Raw genomic sequence first — 17,972 nt, 5'->3', positions numbered from 1 at the left:
AATAACACTCACTAAAAGCTTTTAATATTATTGTTTTAAGGTATGTCACGTAACTGTTAATCAGATTTCTAATGAGAAGGCACTATTCTTGACCCAGTTTTTTGTAAACTTTTAAACAAAAGTTATGCTTTTGAGGTTGTCAAAAGCTTTATTCATATGTATAGCATTCCATCTCTATTTTTAACTTGATGTGAAAAAAGCTAAACAATTTCAGAATTTTAGAATGTGCTTCTCACAAATAGTTCAGGTCACAATATGACTGTAGTGGATAAAATACCTACAAAACAATTTTTTCCAAAAAATCTAAAATATTGAAGAAGAGAATCACACTCAATTTTTAGATAAGCTTTATAGCAAATGTAAGTCCTTCATTCCTTTGTCATAGATCTAAATGCATCCATGTGATTTTTTTCTATTAATGTGTTTTCTAACCAGTTGCTTCAAATTCTTTTTTTAGTATCCTCGCCTCCTCCACAAGCCCTTTGAAACTTTATTAGAACACTTGAAATTTCCATGATTCTGTTGTTTTTAGGATTGAGTTTGGTTGCTATTTTTTGCAGAGAGAAAGAAGTAAAGAAAGAAAGCTTGTTTATGAAAGTATTTAAGTGGCATTCTTTGTGGTAAACAAAAACATTTTATTCAGCAACATATAAATGAATGCAATACCGAAAACCATTTGATGTAATTGAAAGCTTAGAAAAATATCTATTCTGTGCATATCATCATTTCTGAAGCTTGTGCCCCTTTTAAAACCATTCGATAGTCAAATTACCACCCTCTAAAATAGCGCTCGCATAAGTCTTATTAAAAATAGAAAACACATTTGTTTCAATTGAAGCAGATTTCATCCTGTCATTTTCTTGTAATTATCTAAACTTTAAACTTTTTGCTAAGTTTGCACAGATAATTATGTGCAGTGAGAAAAACTAAATGAAACTTTACCATAAAGTTATATCTCATTTAGGTGGACTATCAGTGAGATATACTCAGTTTTCTGAAAGAAAATCAAAGAACATTACCAGCTAGCCCCTGCCAGCATGTCTCCTCGAACCCTTAGCCTTCATTCTGCTGTGATCGTCCTAGGGTTCTCTGTGCAGTCTGCTGACACTACACTAATACTCATACCAGTAGCTCACTGACACCTTACTGCACTAGTCCACTAATGCGTAATTCAGGGACCCTTGCCCTTCAGACCAGTGTATAATTAACACCAGTGATACATGTTAGAGAACACTGCCTTCAGTTATCATTGAAGGATGGAAGGAACTCATAGCAGAAAGGCATACTTTCCTTATATATAGCTTTTCAATTAAAGTGTGAATTTAATTGAAAGTGTGAATTTAACGAATACAGGGACCATTTAAAATAGATCACTGGTAACCTCACTGATTCCTTAAATCATCAGTCTGTTAATAATGTGTCTGAGGGATAGATTGTCATATTCATGGTGTTAGGATCAACTACTAACTTAGGATAGTAATAGCAGCAACGTGGCCTGAGCAGACAGGGTGGCCTCTGCAGTCCTCCAGGGATTTTACATATGGCATAGCGATTAAGAACCGGGTTTCAGCAACCAGCCTATCTGCATTTTAATTCTGCCTCTGCTAGAACGTTTACTGTTTGTCCTTGAAAAAGTTTATATTCCTCAGTTTCCCCAGAGAAAAACTGATAGTAATTGTGCCTACCTCATAGGCTTGTTCTAAGGAGTAAATAAATTAAGACATGTCAACTGCTTGTTAAAAAGAAACTTCTCAGTAAATGTTAGTTGGACACGCTGTTTCATTTTTGGTAGACAGTTGAACAAAGGGTTGTGTAGAAAAATTTAGTGGCAAAGCTAGATTTGAACTTGTTCTGAATTTAAAACGTGAGTTCTTTCAGCCTCCTAAGTCCTTTAAAAATGAAGATGTGCCATCTCTGAAATAGAATTTGTTAATAAGAAACTGTTTGAATTTTAAAGTTTTGTATACACAGACAATAATGTATCTCTCTGATAAGGGTGTGTGTTCAGTTTTATTGATGACATACCTTTCTAGTACAAATCTGATGCTAGTCCATGTCATCAAGATTGAAGGAGTAATCTACATTATTATCTTCTAGCAGACTTTCCTGACAACTGATTACAGTTTATTATTTCTAAATAAAGGTTGTAGCCTTTTGAGCTTATCTTGTATGTTTATGTTTATTTTTCTGTATATTTATTTATTGATTTTTATTTTAGGTTGATGCTTCCACTCAGAAAAGTGAAGAAAGTGAGACATTTGATGTAGAACTCACTAAAAATATCCAAGGATTAGGAATTACCATTGCTGGCTACATTGGAGATAAAAAATTAGGTAGTATTAAACGTTAATATTTAATTTTTTAATGTGACAACTGCCTCTAATATAATTATCTTATGAAATGTTTTCTCAACATTATGTATTTTTATATTGTTGGATAAACAGATTGAAAACATTTCTAGGAATAATTGAATGTATATGATTCTGATTTTGTATTTAGGACAGACAAAATTATTGTCTTATTCTCTAGGCTAAGTTTCTACTACTGGTTTTATTTGTGTGGCTTATTAATTTATATTTGTTCAAAATTAGGACTTTATATTTAGATAATGGATGATGGATATTATTTATTATTTGAGTGATCTTTATAAATAGTAAAAATAAAACTATTTTCAATTTTAGAACCTTCAGGAATCTTTGTAAAGAGCATTACAAAGAGCAGTGCTGTGGAACATGATGGAAGAATCCAAATTGGAGACCAAATCATTGCAGTAAGTAACACGTTTAATTTTACTTTGTTAATTTTCATGGTTGAAAAATGCATTCTCCTAGTTTACTCAGTTTTGAGAACTACATTTAGCTCAGTACACTAGCTGGCTTTGATGATTTAAAGCTCTCATTACAATTACCAATTTTATTTTGTGGAGGTGAGAGCATTGTGTGCTGATTTCAGTTCGAAAAGGTGGGACTTCATTATTGAATTATTTCTGATACGTCTGATTTTGGCTTATAACATTAATATTATAGTTATACTTTACTTACATTAATGTCATAGTTACACTGTAGTTGTAGACACTTCAAAGACCACACATCATAACCTTTAGTTTAATTGAATCTGAATTTGGGATGCGTTTTCATTTTTTCATTAGCAGAATGACACTGCTGTTGTTGACTCCATGACCAGGGCTATGTTTAGCTCTAAGAATGTATGAGAATAAAGGAAAGATCCAGCCTCTCTTTCTTAGATCAAGCCCATCATTGTTACTGTGGAAACACCAGTATGTTTTGAGCGTAGGGGCTGTTCAAGGTGGTGTTCAGGACAGCCTGACTTCCAGTTCAGGGTTCAGTGGGAGGGGGACTAGGGGACTTCTCAGAGCACAAATGCAAAAGGTGCTGCACCGGGCACTTCCTGGTCCACAACTTCAGGAAAACTGCGGGTGATCTACTCTCTTAGGGATTCACAGTGCACATGGAAAACTCAAAGACTGAGAAGTTCTGCAGTAGAGAAACTTGTTTAATTCTTTTAACTTGATGTTTCCTAAACCTTTGTAATCATGGGTTCTTTCTATCCTCAAACATATGTTAGTATTCTTTGGAAGACATATTGGGGAATACCAATTTATCTTAATATGTGTTTTTTTATGTTTAAGTTTCTGTTACTTCCTTGGAATACTAATAACAGTGAGAAAGTAGAATGTTAAGATAGAGGAGTCCTTGTTCATAGCAGCATTATTCCCAATAGCTAAGGTGATGTAGTGACTCAGATGTCCATTGGTGGATGAATGGATTAACAAAATATGATACTATACAATGGAAAATTATTTAGTGATATAAAGAAGGAAATTCTGTCACATCCTACAACATGGACAAACCTTGAGGACATTATGCTAAGTGAAATAATCCAGTCACAAAACAGGACAAGTCAGTACAATTTCACATATACGAAGTGCCTAGAGTAGTCAAACTTGGAAGCCCAAAGTGGAATGGTTTTTCTGAGGGGCTGGGTGGAGGGGGAATAAGGGGTTCTTGTTAATTGGTACAGAGTTTCACCTTGCAAGAGAAAAACATCTGAAGACCTGTTGTATGACTGTGAATATAGTTAACACTTCTGAATTGTACACTTAGAAATGGTTAAGATGGTAAATTGTATGTTACATGTTTTCTACCACCATGTAAGAGAAAAAGTAGAGGTTTCCTTTATCTCTGCCATTTGCTTCTACATTGCAGCTCCCTGAATTCAAAACTTAATTCCACAAAGCTCCTAACTATACCTATTCACCTCTTGAAATCTACTATAAAATTCAAGGTGTGCTTGCCACCTAAACTGGCTGTCTCCTGGGAATGAATGTTCCCCATGGTATATCCATTTTAACATACAATGAAAATTAACTTCTTTAAATGTTTTATTTTGGAGGACAGGGAGGGGGAGAGAGTGAATAGATACAGTCTAAATCCATATCTGAAACTGAATTAAAAATTGGAAACATAGCTACTACTTTTTCCCCTAGGCTGTATATTGTAATCCATTAGAAAAGCTTTTATAAATTTACTGTATTGAGATTTAATTCACATAAGAATTGACCCATTTAAAGTGTATAATTCAGTAGTTTTTGTATATTCAGTATGTGTTAATTATCACATTCAATTTTAGAACATTGTCATTACCCTAAAAAGAAGCCTCATACGCATTAGCAGTTACTCCCCAATTCCCCCGTCCTCCCAACCCTAGGCAACCACCTGTCTACTTTCTGTGTAAATTTGCTGATTCCGGACATTGCATGTAAATGGAATCATACAATAAGTGATCTTATGTTATTGGCTTCTTTTGCTTAACATAATGTTTTCAAGGTCCATCCATGTTGCAACATATAAGAAGAAATTCTTCATTTCTTTTTATAGCTGAGTGCTATTCAGTTGAATGGATATACCACATGTCATTTATCCATTCATCAGTTCATGGATATTTGGGTTGTTTCCACCTTTCTACACCTCTGTGAACTTTCATGAACCAGTTTTTGTGTAGGTGTATGTTTTCATTTCTTGGGTATGTACTTAGGCTGGAGTCCCTGAATTCTGTTATAACTTTATGTTTAAGTGTTTCGCAAACTCCTTTCACCTACAAAACTGGGATAAGGAAATGACCCTTGTATGGTTTTTAGGAAAACACATGAGTAACTTATTTTAAATACTTTGCATCATACTTTGCACATAAACACAATCTAATTAATTAAGCAGATATTTATTAAGGGCCTGAAATGATCACACATTTGAAAGGAGAATCACAATGCTTTTCTCTACCATGTCATTATTTTCATTCTTATGTAAGTGGATCAGCAAATACAGTTTCGCTTGGGCAAGGGCAGTGATGAAGGAAATTGTTGACCCAAAAGTGGAAGCACCTTTCTTGTGAAATGTTTTCTTGCTTTCAATAAAATTTCTTGTCTTTGCCATCATCAGTGTTCTGATTTCTGACTTTTAGCAACATTCTTAGGAGCATCTTAAACTCTTAGGGAACATCATGAAATGCTTTTGATTATGGATTCATTTAGTGCAAAATATCACCATCTTGTGGACTTTTGAGATACTGATAGTAAAGTTCTTCACACCAGTTGTGTTTTCACAACTGCGGTATTTGTTTTGTTTTGTTTTCTATCTTTATTTTGGTAACAGCTATTTGGAGCTATACTGTGTTTTTATTTTATAATTGTGATGGTGGGAAGATTAAGAAATCATTTCTTACTATTTTGAGAAAGTATTTTTTATAGCATTAAAACTTCTTTGTTATAGGATTCCTGTTGCACAAATTTTGCTCTGTGGACCCCTAGGGTTTCTCTATAGACCTTACAGAGAAGGGGATAGAGTGAATGAATACATTTTGCCCCACTTATAGATGGGTATATAAGCATTACCTGATAAAAGGACTCTAAAGTTGACCAACTTGCCATTAGATATAAACATATATACTCATTCTTTTTAGGTTAATATGCATAATTCTGGCTTAAAGCGCTATGGGGTTATGATTGATTAAAATATGATTAAATAAGCATGTAAATATGGAAAGGTGGCAAATGTTGCCTTTGATATTCTGTGCCTTTTTAAACATACAGGTATAGGCTGTGTTTGAGGAGGGCTTGGACAGCTAATTGAGGGTGCTAAGGAGCTGTGATTTTTTTAGTTGCTCCAACTAGTATTGTACCCTGTACTTGTCCCTGTTAATTTTTATATCTCGTTGCCATGGCACCTATTTCCACTGCAGTCTTGTCTGTGGCACCATAGGATCCAAAGCCACGTTTTAACTCTCTTCCTTCAATAACAAGGGACCAGCACTGGCTTGGACTTTGGTTTACACTTCAGTGATCTTGTCTCACACGTATGATGGGACTTACTATATTGAACAAATGCTGCTCCCATGAAGGGTTGGGATATTCAGGCTTATTAATCACTTATCCACCCTATTAATAACAGTGCAAGGTGATGAGTATCTTCCCAGTACAAAGTACCATGTACCGTAATTTTGGGAAGTATCATTATTCCCATATTATAGATGAAGATGCTGAGGAATTGGAACTGAAGTGTGGGTTTAAAAGTCTATGATTATTCCATTATAGCAATTTATCCTGTACTACTGCCATCTCTGACATTTGAGTAAGAAATATATTTTTAAATTTAGCTCTTCAAGCTTTCAAAATAAAGGGAAAAATGTACTTTTTTCTTTATGTATTTGTATTTTATTGCTGTTAAGTATACAAAATCTTATGCATTTGATTTTTCTTTTTTTTTAAATTGTTGTTCAATTACAGTTGTCTGCATTTTCTCCCCACCCCTCCACCCCACCCCAGCCAAACCCACCTTCCTCCCCCCTCCCCTTGGTTTTGTCCATGTGTCCTTTATAGTAGTTCCTGAAAACCCCTCTCCCCACTATACCCTTCCCCCTCCCCTCTGTCTATTGTTAGATTGTTCTTAACTTCAATGTCTCTAGTTATATTTTGCTTGCTTTTTTCTTTTGTTGATTATGTTCCAGTTAAATGTGAAATTATGTGGTATTTGTCCCATACCTCCTGGCTTATTTCACTTAGCATAATGCTCTCCAGTTCCATCCATGCTGCTACAAAGGGTATACGCTCCTTCTTTCTCTCTGATGCGTAGAATTCCATTGTGTAAATGTACCATAGTTTTTGGATCCACTCCTTTGCTGATGGGCACTTAGGTTGCTTCCAGTACTTGGCTATTGTAAATTGTGCTGCTCTGAACATTGGGGTGCATAGGTTCTTTTGGATTGGTGTTTCAGGGTTCTTAGGGTATAATCTGAGCAGTGGAATTGCTGGGTCAAAAGGCAGTTTCATTTTTAGTTTTCTGAGGAAATTCCATACTGTTTTCCACAGTGGCCTCACCAGTCTGCACTCCCACCAACAATGTACTAGGATTCCCTTTTCTCTGCATCCTCTCCAACATTTGTTTGTTGATTCATTTATGTTGGCCACTCTGACTGGTGTGAGATGGTACCTCATTGCGGTTATAATTTGCATCTCTCTGATGGCTAGTGATGCTGAGCATCTTTTCATATGTCTCTGGGCCCTCTGTATGTCTTCCTCGGAGAAGTGTCTGTTCAAGTCTTTCGCCCATTTTTTAATTGGGTTGTTTGTCTTCCTGAAGTGGAGTTGTGTGAGTTCTTTATATTTTATATTTTATATTTTGGAGATCAGGCCCTTGTCTGAGGTATCATTGGCAAATATGTTTTCCTATACTGTTGGTTCTCTTTTCATTTTAATGCTGTTTTCTTTAGCCATGCAGAAGCTTTTTATTTTGGTGAGGTCCCATGTGTTTATTCTTTCCTTTATGTCCCTTGCTTTAGGGGATGTGTCTGTGAGGATGTTGCTGCATGGAATGTCTGAGATTTTCCTGCCAATGTTTTCCTTGAGGACTTTTATGGTGTTACGACTTATATCTAAGTCTTTTATCCACCTTGAATCTATTTTTGTGTATGGTGCAAGTTGGTGATTGAGTTTCATTTTTTTGCACATAGCTGTCCAGATCTCCCAACACCATTTGTTTAAGAGGCTATTTTTGCTCCATTTTATGTTCCTGCCTCCTTTGAGAGTTGTGCAATAAAAATCTTTTTTAATTAAAAACTTTCAGCCTAAATTCTATGCATTTTAAAAATTTTTATGGAGACTGAAGATAGATTTTTGCAAGTGTTTTTCTCCTTCACTACCCTGAAAGTAAATAACATGTTTATTTAATTTGGATTAATTTTTGTCCATGAGGCTTAAAAAATATATAATTTGAACACAGTTTAAAAAGAAACCTTCTCATAGAAACCGTTACTAATGGTTTCTGTTTTACAATTCCAGAAAGTATTCATGTATCTGTATTTAAGTAGGGCCATATTATCTTAGTTCATACAGTTTTTCAAGTGTTTTGTTTTACTTAGCACTATACCTGGGAGCGATAATCATATCAGCACATATAGATCTGTTGCAGTGTATTTAAACAATCCTTGTAAGTGAACAGTTGTTTACAGTGTTTGCTTTTGCCAACAACTGTATTACATACCTCTTTCTGTCTTTTATGGACTAAGGCTTGAAATGTTTGTTTGGCTGTAATAGTATTCAGATTAGAATTAAAGTTGTTTTATCACTTAGAACTGAATTTTGTATGCCACTATTTATTTTATTGTTTAATTAAATTTACTGGGGTGACATCGGTTAATAAATTATATAGGTTTCAAGTATACAATTCTATGATAAATCATCTGTATTTTGTATTGTGTGTTCGCCATCCTGAGCCAAATCATCTTCTGTCACCGTGTATGTGATCCCCTTTATTCTTTGACTACTCCCTCACCCCCCACCCTGTGGTAACCAACATACTGTAATCTGCGTCTGTGAGTTTTGGGGTTTTTTGTTTGTTCATTTGTTGCTGTCAGTTTTCTAATCCACATAAGAGTGAAATCATATGGTTCTTAGCTTTTTCTTATTTCACTTAGCATAATATTCTCAAGGTCCATCCATGTTGTTGCAAATGGCGATGTTACATTTTTTCTTATGGCTGAGTAGTATTCCATTGCATATATGTACCACATCGTCATCCAGTCATCCGTGGAAGGACACTTCGGTTGTCCAGAGAGTCTGCACTGAGGGAGCAGAACTTGCAGAGATCTCATGGCTGAAGGGAGTCATGAGGTCGGAGGAATGAAAATAAGCCCTTAGGGGCTGCTGGGCAGAGTAAGAGGCACATCATTCAGGGTGAGGATGGTGACGGGAGATGAGGATAGTGACCCAGGCCATGCTAAGCCATTCAGAGAGAGAAACTGGAGCATTGCCCTAGGCGTGTTTGTGAAAGGCAAGTGATGTTATATGATTTTCTGTTTGGAAAGCTCACAGAGTCACCTTCAAATGTTTTGTCATTTGTGAATTAGAAAAAGGGAAAACCTCATACATTTTTTTTTTTGAAGAGGCAAAGAAATGAACAGGAATGAGGTTTGGATGTCATTTTTTTTTTAAGTGTGTGTGTGTGTGTGTGTATGATTTTAGAAAATATTAGCACTTCCATTGACCACTTTTATCACTGTCTCCTGAACTTTTATGTCCTGCATAATACTGATTTCCAAAGTCGATTGTGCATCAGCATCACCTGAGGAATGTGAAAATATTTTAAGAGGTATAAGAAGACTGGGCTCCCCCTAGAACTGTTGGCTCATAATTTCTAGAAGTGAGGCCTGATAAATCAGTATTAAACAAAATAAACAAAACCCTCCTGAGTGATTCTAGTGAATGTGAGCTAGTACTGGTCTCCAGACAGGTGGTAGCCTATCCCCCAGTTAGGGGGATACTCACTCCGCATTCTCTTTACATTAACAAGCACTAAATACATATTTCGTGAATTGATAATAAATGGTAATATCCATTTATTCTTTAACTTGTCTTGTTCTTATCAGGTGGATGGCACAAACCTTCAGGGTTTTACCAATCAACAAGCAGTGGAGGTGTTGCGGCATACAGGACACACTGTGCACCTGACACTAATGAGGAGAGGAGCGAAGCAGGAGGCCGAGCTCGCGTCCAGGGCGGATGGCACCAAAGACGCCGTTTTGTCTCCTGTTAATGCCAGCATACGCAAAGGTGATGATGCCAAGTTATTCTGGTTGCCAGTGATGCCCTTACATCATTTCAATTCTTTTCTAATTCTGAAATGATTTAAAAATAGTTTTTAGCTCTCACTATTTAGTGTGAACCCAGTAAAAAGGAAATGTAATGCAGTTGGAATTAACTGGGGCAACGATGTGTTCATTAGGTATAGAATGGGCTCCTGAATAAAGCAGACTGCTTCCTGTGCTGTTTGTCCAGGCACCATTTCTGCGTTGGAAACCTGCGCAGTGGTTTACCCGGCTTTCCCTGCCTGACCGTTGACTGTCATCATCACGTTTTCTCATTGGGGGAAGCTGCCTGGGTCGTGCATGCGAGCCCCACGGTGCTCCTGACTCCTCAGCCTTTCCTTGAAGGAATCAACTTTAATTTCCCACTTAGTAATGTCATTCATAACCTGCTTATACCTGAGTATCTCTGGAAGTTACTGAAATCCCTATGCAACTCACTAGGGTAAGGGTTTGTTGGCAGAAGTCAGGCTGTTGGTTTGAAAGTGCTGCTTCATTTCTCACACTGTTAACCATTCTGGTATTTATGCCATGAACTACTTAGTACAGTACTAGGGTGCAGGGAGGCAGATCACAGGAGAAATTCATTACTTCTTTGTCCCATTAACAGGAGAACTTTCCTCTAAGAATATGTGGTTATCGAAGAGTTTACCTATAAAAAACAATTCCTTATGTAGGGGTTCAGATATATACAGTAGGGTTTGAAAAATTCAGATGCTTGATTATATTATAAATATAACCACTAAAATATTCTTTTATTTAAGAAAATTATGGAAAAGATGAACATTCTTTATGTTTGAGGAGAAACACCAGCATATTACCAATTGAAGAAGAAGGTAAACACCTGGAGCCAGGTTATACTGTACTTTATATACTTTTATACAGAAATTATTTTTAAAACTGTGATTAAGCCTCTATGGACCTATTGTAAATTACCAAAAAAAAATTCAAAAAAGATGTACCTGTACATCCTTATTTATAGGTCTGATCAGTCGCTGCAGCAGATTAGAATAGTTCACTTAGAACTGGCCTACTTTCTTGCTGAGTCTATCTCTCTTATATTTTTTAACCAGGACCCTTTAGAAAACAGTCAGTTACATACACGATTTCACTTCAGTCCCCTTAGGTTTGCACCGCCAGCATGTGTGTGCTTCCTGAGCAAAGTGAATAGAAAATTATACAGCATTTCTAAAATAAACACAAGGGAATCTTAAAGCATAAGCTAATAGGAATGAAACTGTCCAATTTGGGGAGGGTTTCCCTCTCAGTTTTTAAAAGTTCTAAACTTTAACATTGCGAGGTTGGTTTGGAAAGGAATTTGGAGAGAAATTAAAACTTTCTGAGATTTCTTTCACTGTAAACCTAGAGTCTGTCAAGCTGTTTGAACATTTTTTGGAGCAGCATTGCTTTAATATGTAGTTACACCAGAATGCTGTCACCTTTTTAGACTGGATGCTGCGTGCTTTCCTTACCTGTCAGATTGCTTTAGGTGCTTTGGTAATTTAAATCCACTGAACAAAATCCAAGGCTGAGATCCCTTCATTTGAATCCTGCCCTTCATGAAATAATTTTATTTTTTTCTGTGGATAATCACTTTATTTTTTATTATTTTTAAATATATCTTATTGATTTTGCTATTAAAATTGTCCCATTGTTTTTTTCCCTTTATGCTCCTCTGCCCTGCACCTCCTCTCTCACCAGCTTTCCCCCTCTTAGTTCATGTCCATGGGTTGTACATATAAGTTCTTTGGCTTTTCCATTTCCTGTACTACTCTTAACTCCTCCCCGTCTATTTTGTACCTACCAATTAAGCTTCTTATTCCCTGTACCTTTTCCCTTATTCTCCCCCCTCTACTTCCTTGCTGATAACCCTCCAGGTGATCTCCATTTCTGTGGTTCTGTTCCTGTTCTAGTTGTTTGCTGAGTTCGTTTTTTGTTTTTCTTCTTTAAGTTCAGTTGTTGATAGTTGTGAGTTTATTGTCATTTCACTGTTCATAGTTTTGATCTTCTTTTTCTTAGATAAGTCCCTTTAACATTTCATATAATAAGGGCTTGGTGATGATGAACTCCTTTAACTTGACCTTATCTAGGAAGCATTTTATCTGCTCTTCCATTCTAAATGATAGCTTTGCTGGATACAGTAATCTTGAATGTAGGTCCTTGCCTTTCATGACTTTGAATACTTCTTTCCAGTCCCTTCTTGCCTGCAAGGTTTCTTTTGGGAAATCAGCTGATGGTCTTATGGGAACTCCTTTGTAGGTAACTGTCTCCTTTTCTCTTGCTGTTTTTAAGATTCTCTCCTTATCTTTAATCTTGGGTAATTTAATTATGATGTATCTTGGTGTATTCCTCCTTGGGTCCAATTTCTTTGTGACTTCCTGGAAGTCTGTTTCCTTTGCCAGATTGGTGAAGTTCTCCTTCATTATTTTTTGAAGTAAGTTTTCAATTTCTTGCTGATTTTCTTCTCCTGGCACCCCTATGATTCAGTTTTTGGAACATTTAAAGTTTTTCCAGAGATTCCTAAGCCACCTCATTTTTTTGAATTCTTGTTTCTTTATTCTGTTCTGGTTGAATGTTTCTATCTTCCTTCTGTTCCAAATTGTTGATTTGAGTCCTGGTTTCCTTCCTTTCACTGTTGGTTCCCTATATATTTTTCTTTATTTCTCTTTGTATAGCCTTCACTTCTTCCTGTATTTTTGTGACTATACTCAACCATTTCCGTGAGCATCCTGATTACCAGTGTTTTGAACTGTGCATTTGATAAGTTGGCTATCTCTTCATCACTTAGTTGTATTTTTTCTGGAGCTTTGATTTGTTCTTTCATTTGGGCCATATTTCTTTGTCTCAGCACACCTGTTACTATGTCATAAGGGGCAGAGTCTTTCTTAGGTATTCACCAGAGTGGAGCAACCCACTTCACTGCATTGTGGCGCTATATGTGGGGGAGGGGTCAGAGAGGGAACAGTGCTCAGGTCTTGCCCTGCTTTGAGTCACTGTCCCCGCTACCCACAAGCAAATTAGGCCTTTCTGGTGCTGATTGCTGGGTGGGTGGGCTTGTGTACATTCTAGGACCCCGCGGGTCTCTCCAATGGACTCTCTTGTGAGACTGGGAGTTTCTCCCATTGCCGCAACCCCCACAGATTTTTACAGCCAGAGGTTTTTTGAGGCTTTAGTTTCCCAAACTGGAACCCTGGGTTGCCTGGTATGTCTCACTTCCCAATTGTTCCTCCCGGCTTATCTGCATGCAAATGTAGGAGTACCCAGTCTGCCAACTGCCGCCTTGACCAGCTCGGTGTACCACCTTGTGGCATGTCCTCTCTGTCCTGGCTGCCCATTTCCTCCCCTCCTACCAATCTGGATGAATGTTTTTTCTTTAACTCCTTGGTTGTCAGACTTCTAGACAGTTCGATTTTCTGGCAGTTCTGGTTGTTTATTGTATTTAAATTTGTTGTTGTCCTTTTGGTTGTGCGAGAAAATAAAGCATACCCAGCTATGCCCCATCTTGGCTGGAAGTCGATTCATGAAATAATTTTATTGAAACATTGTAGTTCTTTAAAATATCTACTACTTCATTATTAAATTCTTTGCTTTTTACTTAAATTTTTTATTTTAAAGCAGTATTTTTGTTTGCAAATATATCCTGGGAGTGAAATGTGTAAGATTCAAGGTGTTGATAACGTTCTACCATTTTTACACTATTAGGTAAAGAGATTATTTAAGCTGAAGTGAATTAATTGTCAGGAGTAAGGGGAAAAGATAACAGTGTTTCAAAGCACAAAGCTTAAGATAGTAAGTGCGGATGGGTATGAGGGATTGTTGTGGAGGCTCAGACCATCTACTTTGCTTTAGAGAATATGCATATATGTATAGAAGGATAGACAGGAGAGGCTTCAGACTCAGAATCAAGGGTCCCAAATTACTTTTTAAAAAAATATTTAGTAAATCTTTTATTGTTCAAGCACAGTTGTTTCCATTTTCCTGCCACCACTTTCCCCTGCCCCACCCACCCCCACCTCCCTCTCTCAATCATCCCCACCTTTGGTTTTGTTCATGGGTCCTTATACATGTTCTTTGACAACCCTTTCCCTTCTTTTCCCTGTTATCCCTATCCCCAACTCCCCTCTGATTACTGTCAGTTTGTTCTTTATTTCAATGTCTCTGGTTGTATTTTGCTTGCTTGTTTGTTTTGTTGATTAGGTTCCACTTATAGGTGAGACCATATGATATTTGTCTTTCACCTCCTGGCTTACTTCACTTAGCCTAATGCTCTCCAGATTCATCCATGCTGTCTCGAAGGTTAGGAGCTCCTCCTTTTTTTCTGCTGTGTAGTATTCCATTGTGTAAATGTGCCAGTTTTTTGATCCCCTTATTTATTGATGGGCACCTTGGTTGCTTTCATCCTTGGCTATTGTAAACTGTGCTTCTATGAACATTGGGTGCATAGGTTCTTTTGAATTGGTGTTTTAGGATTCTTAGGGTATAATCCCAGCAGGGGCATTGCCAGGTCAAAAGGCAGTTCTGCTTTTAGTTTTTTGAGGAAATTCCATACTGTTTTCCACAGTGGCTACAGCAGTCTGCTTTCCCAACAACAATGTATTAGGGTTCCCTTTTTTCCACAACCTCACCAGCACTTGTTGATTTGTTTATGATAGCTATTCTGACTGGTATGAGGTGGTATTTCATTGTGGTTTTAATCTGCATCTCTCTAATGGCTGGTGATACTGAGCATCCTTCCATATGTCTGTGAGCTCTCTGTATTTCCTTCTTGGAGAAGTGTCTGTTCAGGTCCTTTGCCCATTTTTTAATTAGATTTTTTGTCTTCCTGGAGTGGAGTTGTGTGAGTTCTTTATATATTTTGGAGATCAAACCTTTGTCCGAGATATCAGTGGCAAATATCTTTTCCCATGTGGTTGGTTCCCTTTTTATTTTGCTGATGTTTTCTTTAGCCATGCAGAAGCTTTTTATTTTGATGAAGTCCCATTTGTTTATTCTTTCCTTTATATCCCTTGCTCTAGGGGACATACCAGTGAAAGTATTGCTGCATGGAATAGCTGAGATTTTCCTGCCTATGTTTTCCTCTAGGACTTTTATGGTATCATGACTTATATTGAGGTCTTCTATCCATCTTGAGTTTATTTTTGTGTACAATATAAGTTGGTGGGCGAGCTTCATTTTTTTGCATGTAGCTGTCCAGATGTCCCATCACCATTTGTTGAAGAGGCTATTTTTACTCCATTTAATGCTTCTTCCCCCTTTGCCATCGAATACTAATTGACCATAGAGACTTGGGTTTATTTCTGGGCTCTCTGTTCTGTTCCATTGATCTATGTGTCTGTTCTTATGCCAGTACCAGACTGTTTTGATTACAGTGTCCTTGTAATACAGTTTGGTGTCAGGTATGGGGATCCCTCCTGCTTTGTTCTTCTTTCTCAAGATTTGAGGAGTCATTTGACTCCTCAGTAAGATCAGAAGACTGCGCTTTAGGATTTTTAAAATATGCCTACCTCTTGTCTTGGGGCAGTTGGGAGAGGGGGAGAATGGAGAGTTGTTAACTGTAGGTTGTGATTGTATGGCGACACATCTCAGATTTTTTATCAGCAGCATACAGGTTCCCCACTTTTTGCATTCAGAATCCCACCCTGCTTGAATTACTGCCCACCTTTGTAAGGACAGCAGAATCAGAAAAAGGGGGTTTGGGAGGGGGTAGGACTCTAGCTGACCCTCCTCTTTCTAACCCTTATCAGGTTCAAAGGGTCCGTGTAACCTTTGTTCACCCCTGCATCGTAGTTATCCTTCTCTGGACTGAATTTAATTTTGAAAAGAAAATACTCATTTGGATGGGCTACTCTCCAAATTAAAATCTATATACATATATATTTTATGTTTTCAGTTTCTCAAGGAGAAACCAGATCATTTTATTAATTTAAGGCATAACAAATTTGCAAAACAGGCCTAGAGTGAAAGCTCATTAATTCCATTATAGAGGAGGCAGTTAATAAAAAATCTGCATTTTGGAACACTCTTTAAATTTGAAATTTGAATACTAAAAGGGATATTAACAGACAACTGTAATTAAACAACAATAAAAAATGTTTAATTAAAAATAAACAAATAAATAAATAAATAAAAGGGATATTAAAAATTTAATTTAGAGTATGCTTTGTGGAGATTTTTTAAAAGACAGCCTTTATGACCCCACCGGTATGGTTTAGTGTGTTGAACATCACACCACAAACCAAAAGCTTTCAGGCTCAGTTACCCATCAGGGCACATGGCTGTGTTACAGGCCAGGTCTGCATGCAGGGGGCAACTGATTGATGTTCCTCTCATACATCAGGGTTTCTCTTCTTCTCTTTCTCCCTCCATTCCCCTCTCTCTAAAACTAAATAAAATCTTTAAAAACAAATGTCCTCAGGTGAGGGCAAAAAAATAGCCTTTATGAATAAGAAATATGATGAAATATGGAACTCTGAATATGACTTGGAAATTCTTTTTAACCAGTTTCTTATTTTAGCTAAATATTTTAAGTTAATTTTGTTTAGTGATTTTCTTTCAAAAATTTTTTATTTTTCTTTTTCCAATTAGTGTAGTCTGATTATGGGCTTTTATTTTTAATGTGCATTCTCAGTTTTTCATTTTTTCTTATTTTATTTGTTCATTGTACATGGAGTTGCATATCTTATTTGTTAATTTCTTTTGTTTGCCTGTTTTTGCTAAGGTGTAGCATGGTCCTTCTTTACTCTGTAGAACCAAATAAAAATGAAATAGGTAAACCAACATAAAAGGCAGCATGTTTTTTACTGGCATCACCAAAGGACCACCCAGTGAAACCTGGATTCATCCGGGGCCCTCATTCTTTTAAATAAATGTTAGATTATAAATGGATACTTCAATAGAAATATAGTCAAGGTTTAAAAATGGCCCTTAAAAGAGAATAGTGTTGGAACATGAAGATGATAGGGTTCTAAGTTAAATTATTAAAATATGCAGAGAAATAGAGTAACTCATATATTGGATGCTGAGTTAGACTTTGTATAATAGACAGGTTCTGATCTCTGGTACAGAATGTTAAAATTTAAAAAACGAATGTTAAAATGAAGATAATTTTTGTAGTCTGTCACTAACTTAATTGTTTTGACGATTTCAGGGTGCCCATTACTGTTAGCTGAGATAGAAGAAGCAGAAGATGCACAACAACAGGAAGCTGCCCTGCTGGCAAAGTGGCAGAGGATTATGGGAATTAATTATGAAGTTGTGGTATGTTACCTTACCCTCCCTAACTTCCTTACTTAGAACTGTATTTAGCAGGAAGTTCATGAGAGCAATAAAAATGATAATCAAAAAGAGTCTTGAAAAGTAGCAATTGTATCGGGCTTTTTTTGGAGGGCTAAATGTGCTGATTCAGGTATTAAAAAATTCAGGTGGCAGAAAGTTGGATAGTAACCAAGGAACTAAAATGAATGGGATGAAGTTTTAGAATTCATCATTTATCAATGTTTTAATATTTCTGGCTGTAGTATATCTTACATAGATGCAGGGAGGCTTTTATCCTGATTCTTAAGCTTGGGATTTATAGAAAGAATCATAAAAGATAATAGCAGTTATTTAAAGATTAAAGAAAAATAAATTATGACCTGTATATAAAATTGTAAAAAGACTTTTTCCTACTCTCTGTCACACTCATGAATTTACTTTCCTTGAGCGGTTTATTTCTACAAGCTTTTTTTTTCACAAAACTTATGCCATGTTGAGTGTTTTATGTTTATTAATATAGTTTGCATAACTATTACAGAAGTTGTTATCGGCTTCCTAAAAAGATT

The 17,972-nt window shown here is 36.5% G+C and overlaps 1 protein-coding gene across 7 annotated transcripts in view; it reads left to right on the top strand.

The window, feature by feature from the left end:
• MPDZ (multiple PDZ domain crumbs cell polarity complex component) overlaps positions 1-17,972 on the top strand; it is a 162,862-nt gene that overhangs the window by 63,001 nt on the left and 81,889 nt on the right. For 6 of the 7 annotated variants that reach the window (XM_053924502.2, XM_053924496.2, XM_053924492.2 and 3 more), the window contains exons 9-13: positions 2,219-2,333; positions 2,682-2,770; positions 9,937-10,120; positions 10,917-10,988; positions 17,300-17,409. In XM_053924502.2, the coding sequence (XP_053780477.1) occupies positions 2,219-2,333; positions 2,682-2,770; positions 9,937-10,120; positions 10,917-10,988; positions 17,300-17,409 (570 nt within the window). The remainder of the gene's footprint in view (positions 1-2,218; positions 2,334-2,681; positions 2,771-9,936; positions 10,121-10,916; positions 10,989-17,299; positions 17,410-17,972) is intronic. The other variant, XM_053924490.2, reaches the window with a different exon arrangement.

This window comes from Desmodus rotundus, chromosome 1 (genome assembly GCF_022682495.2).
Source record: "Desmodus rotundus isolate HL8 chromosome 1, HLdesRot8A.1, whole genome shotgun sequence".
NCBI lineage: Eukaryota > Metazoa > Chordata > Mammalia > Chiroptera > Phyllostomidae > Desmodus > Desmodus rotundus.
The sequence above is the reverse complement of the archived record's forward strand: the minus strand, read 5'-3'. Positions and strand labels throughout refer to the sequence as shown.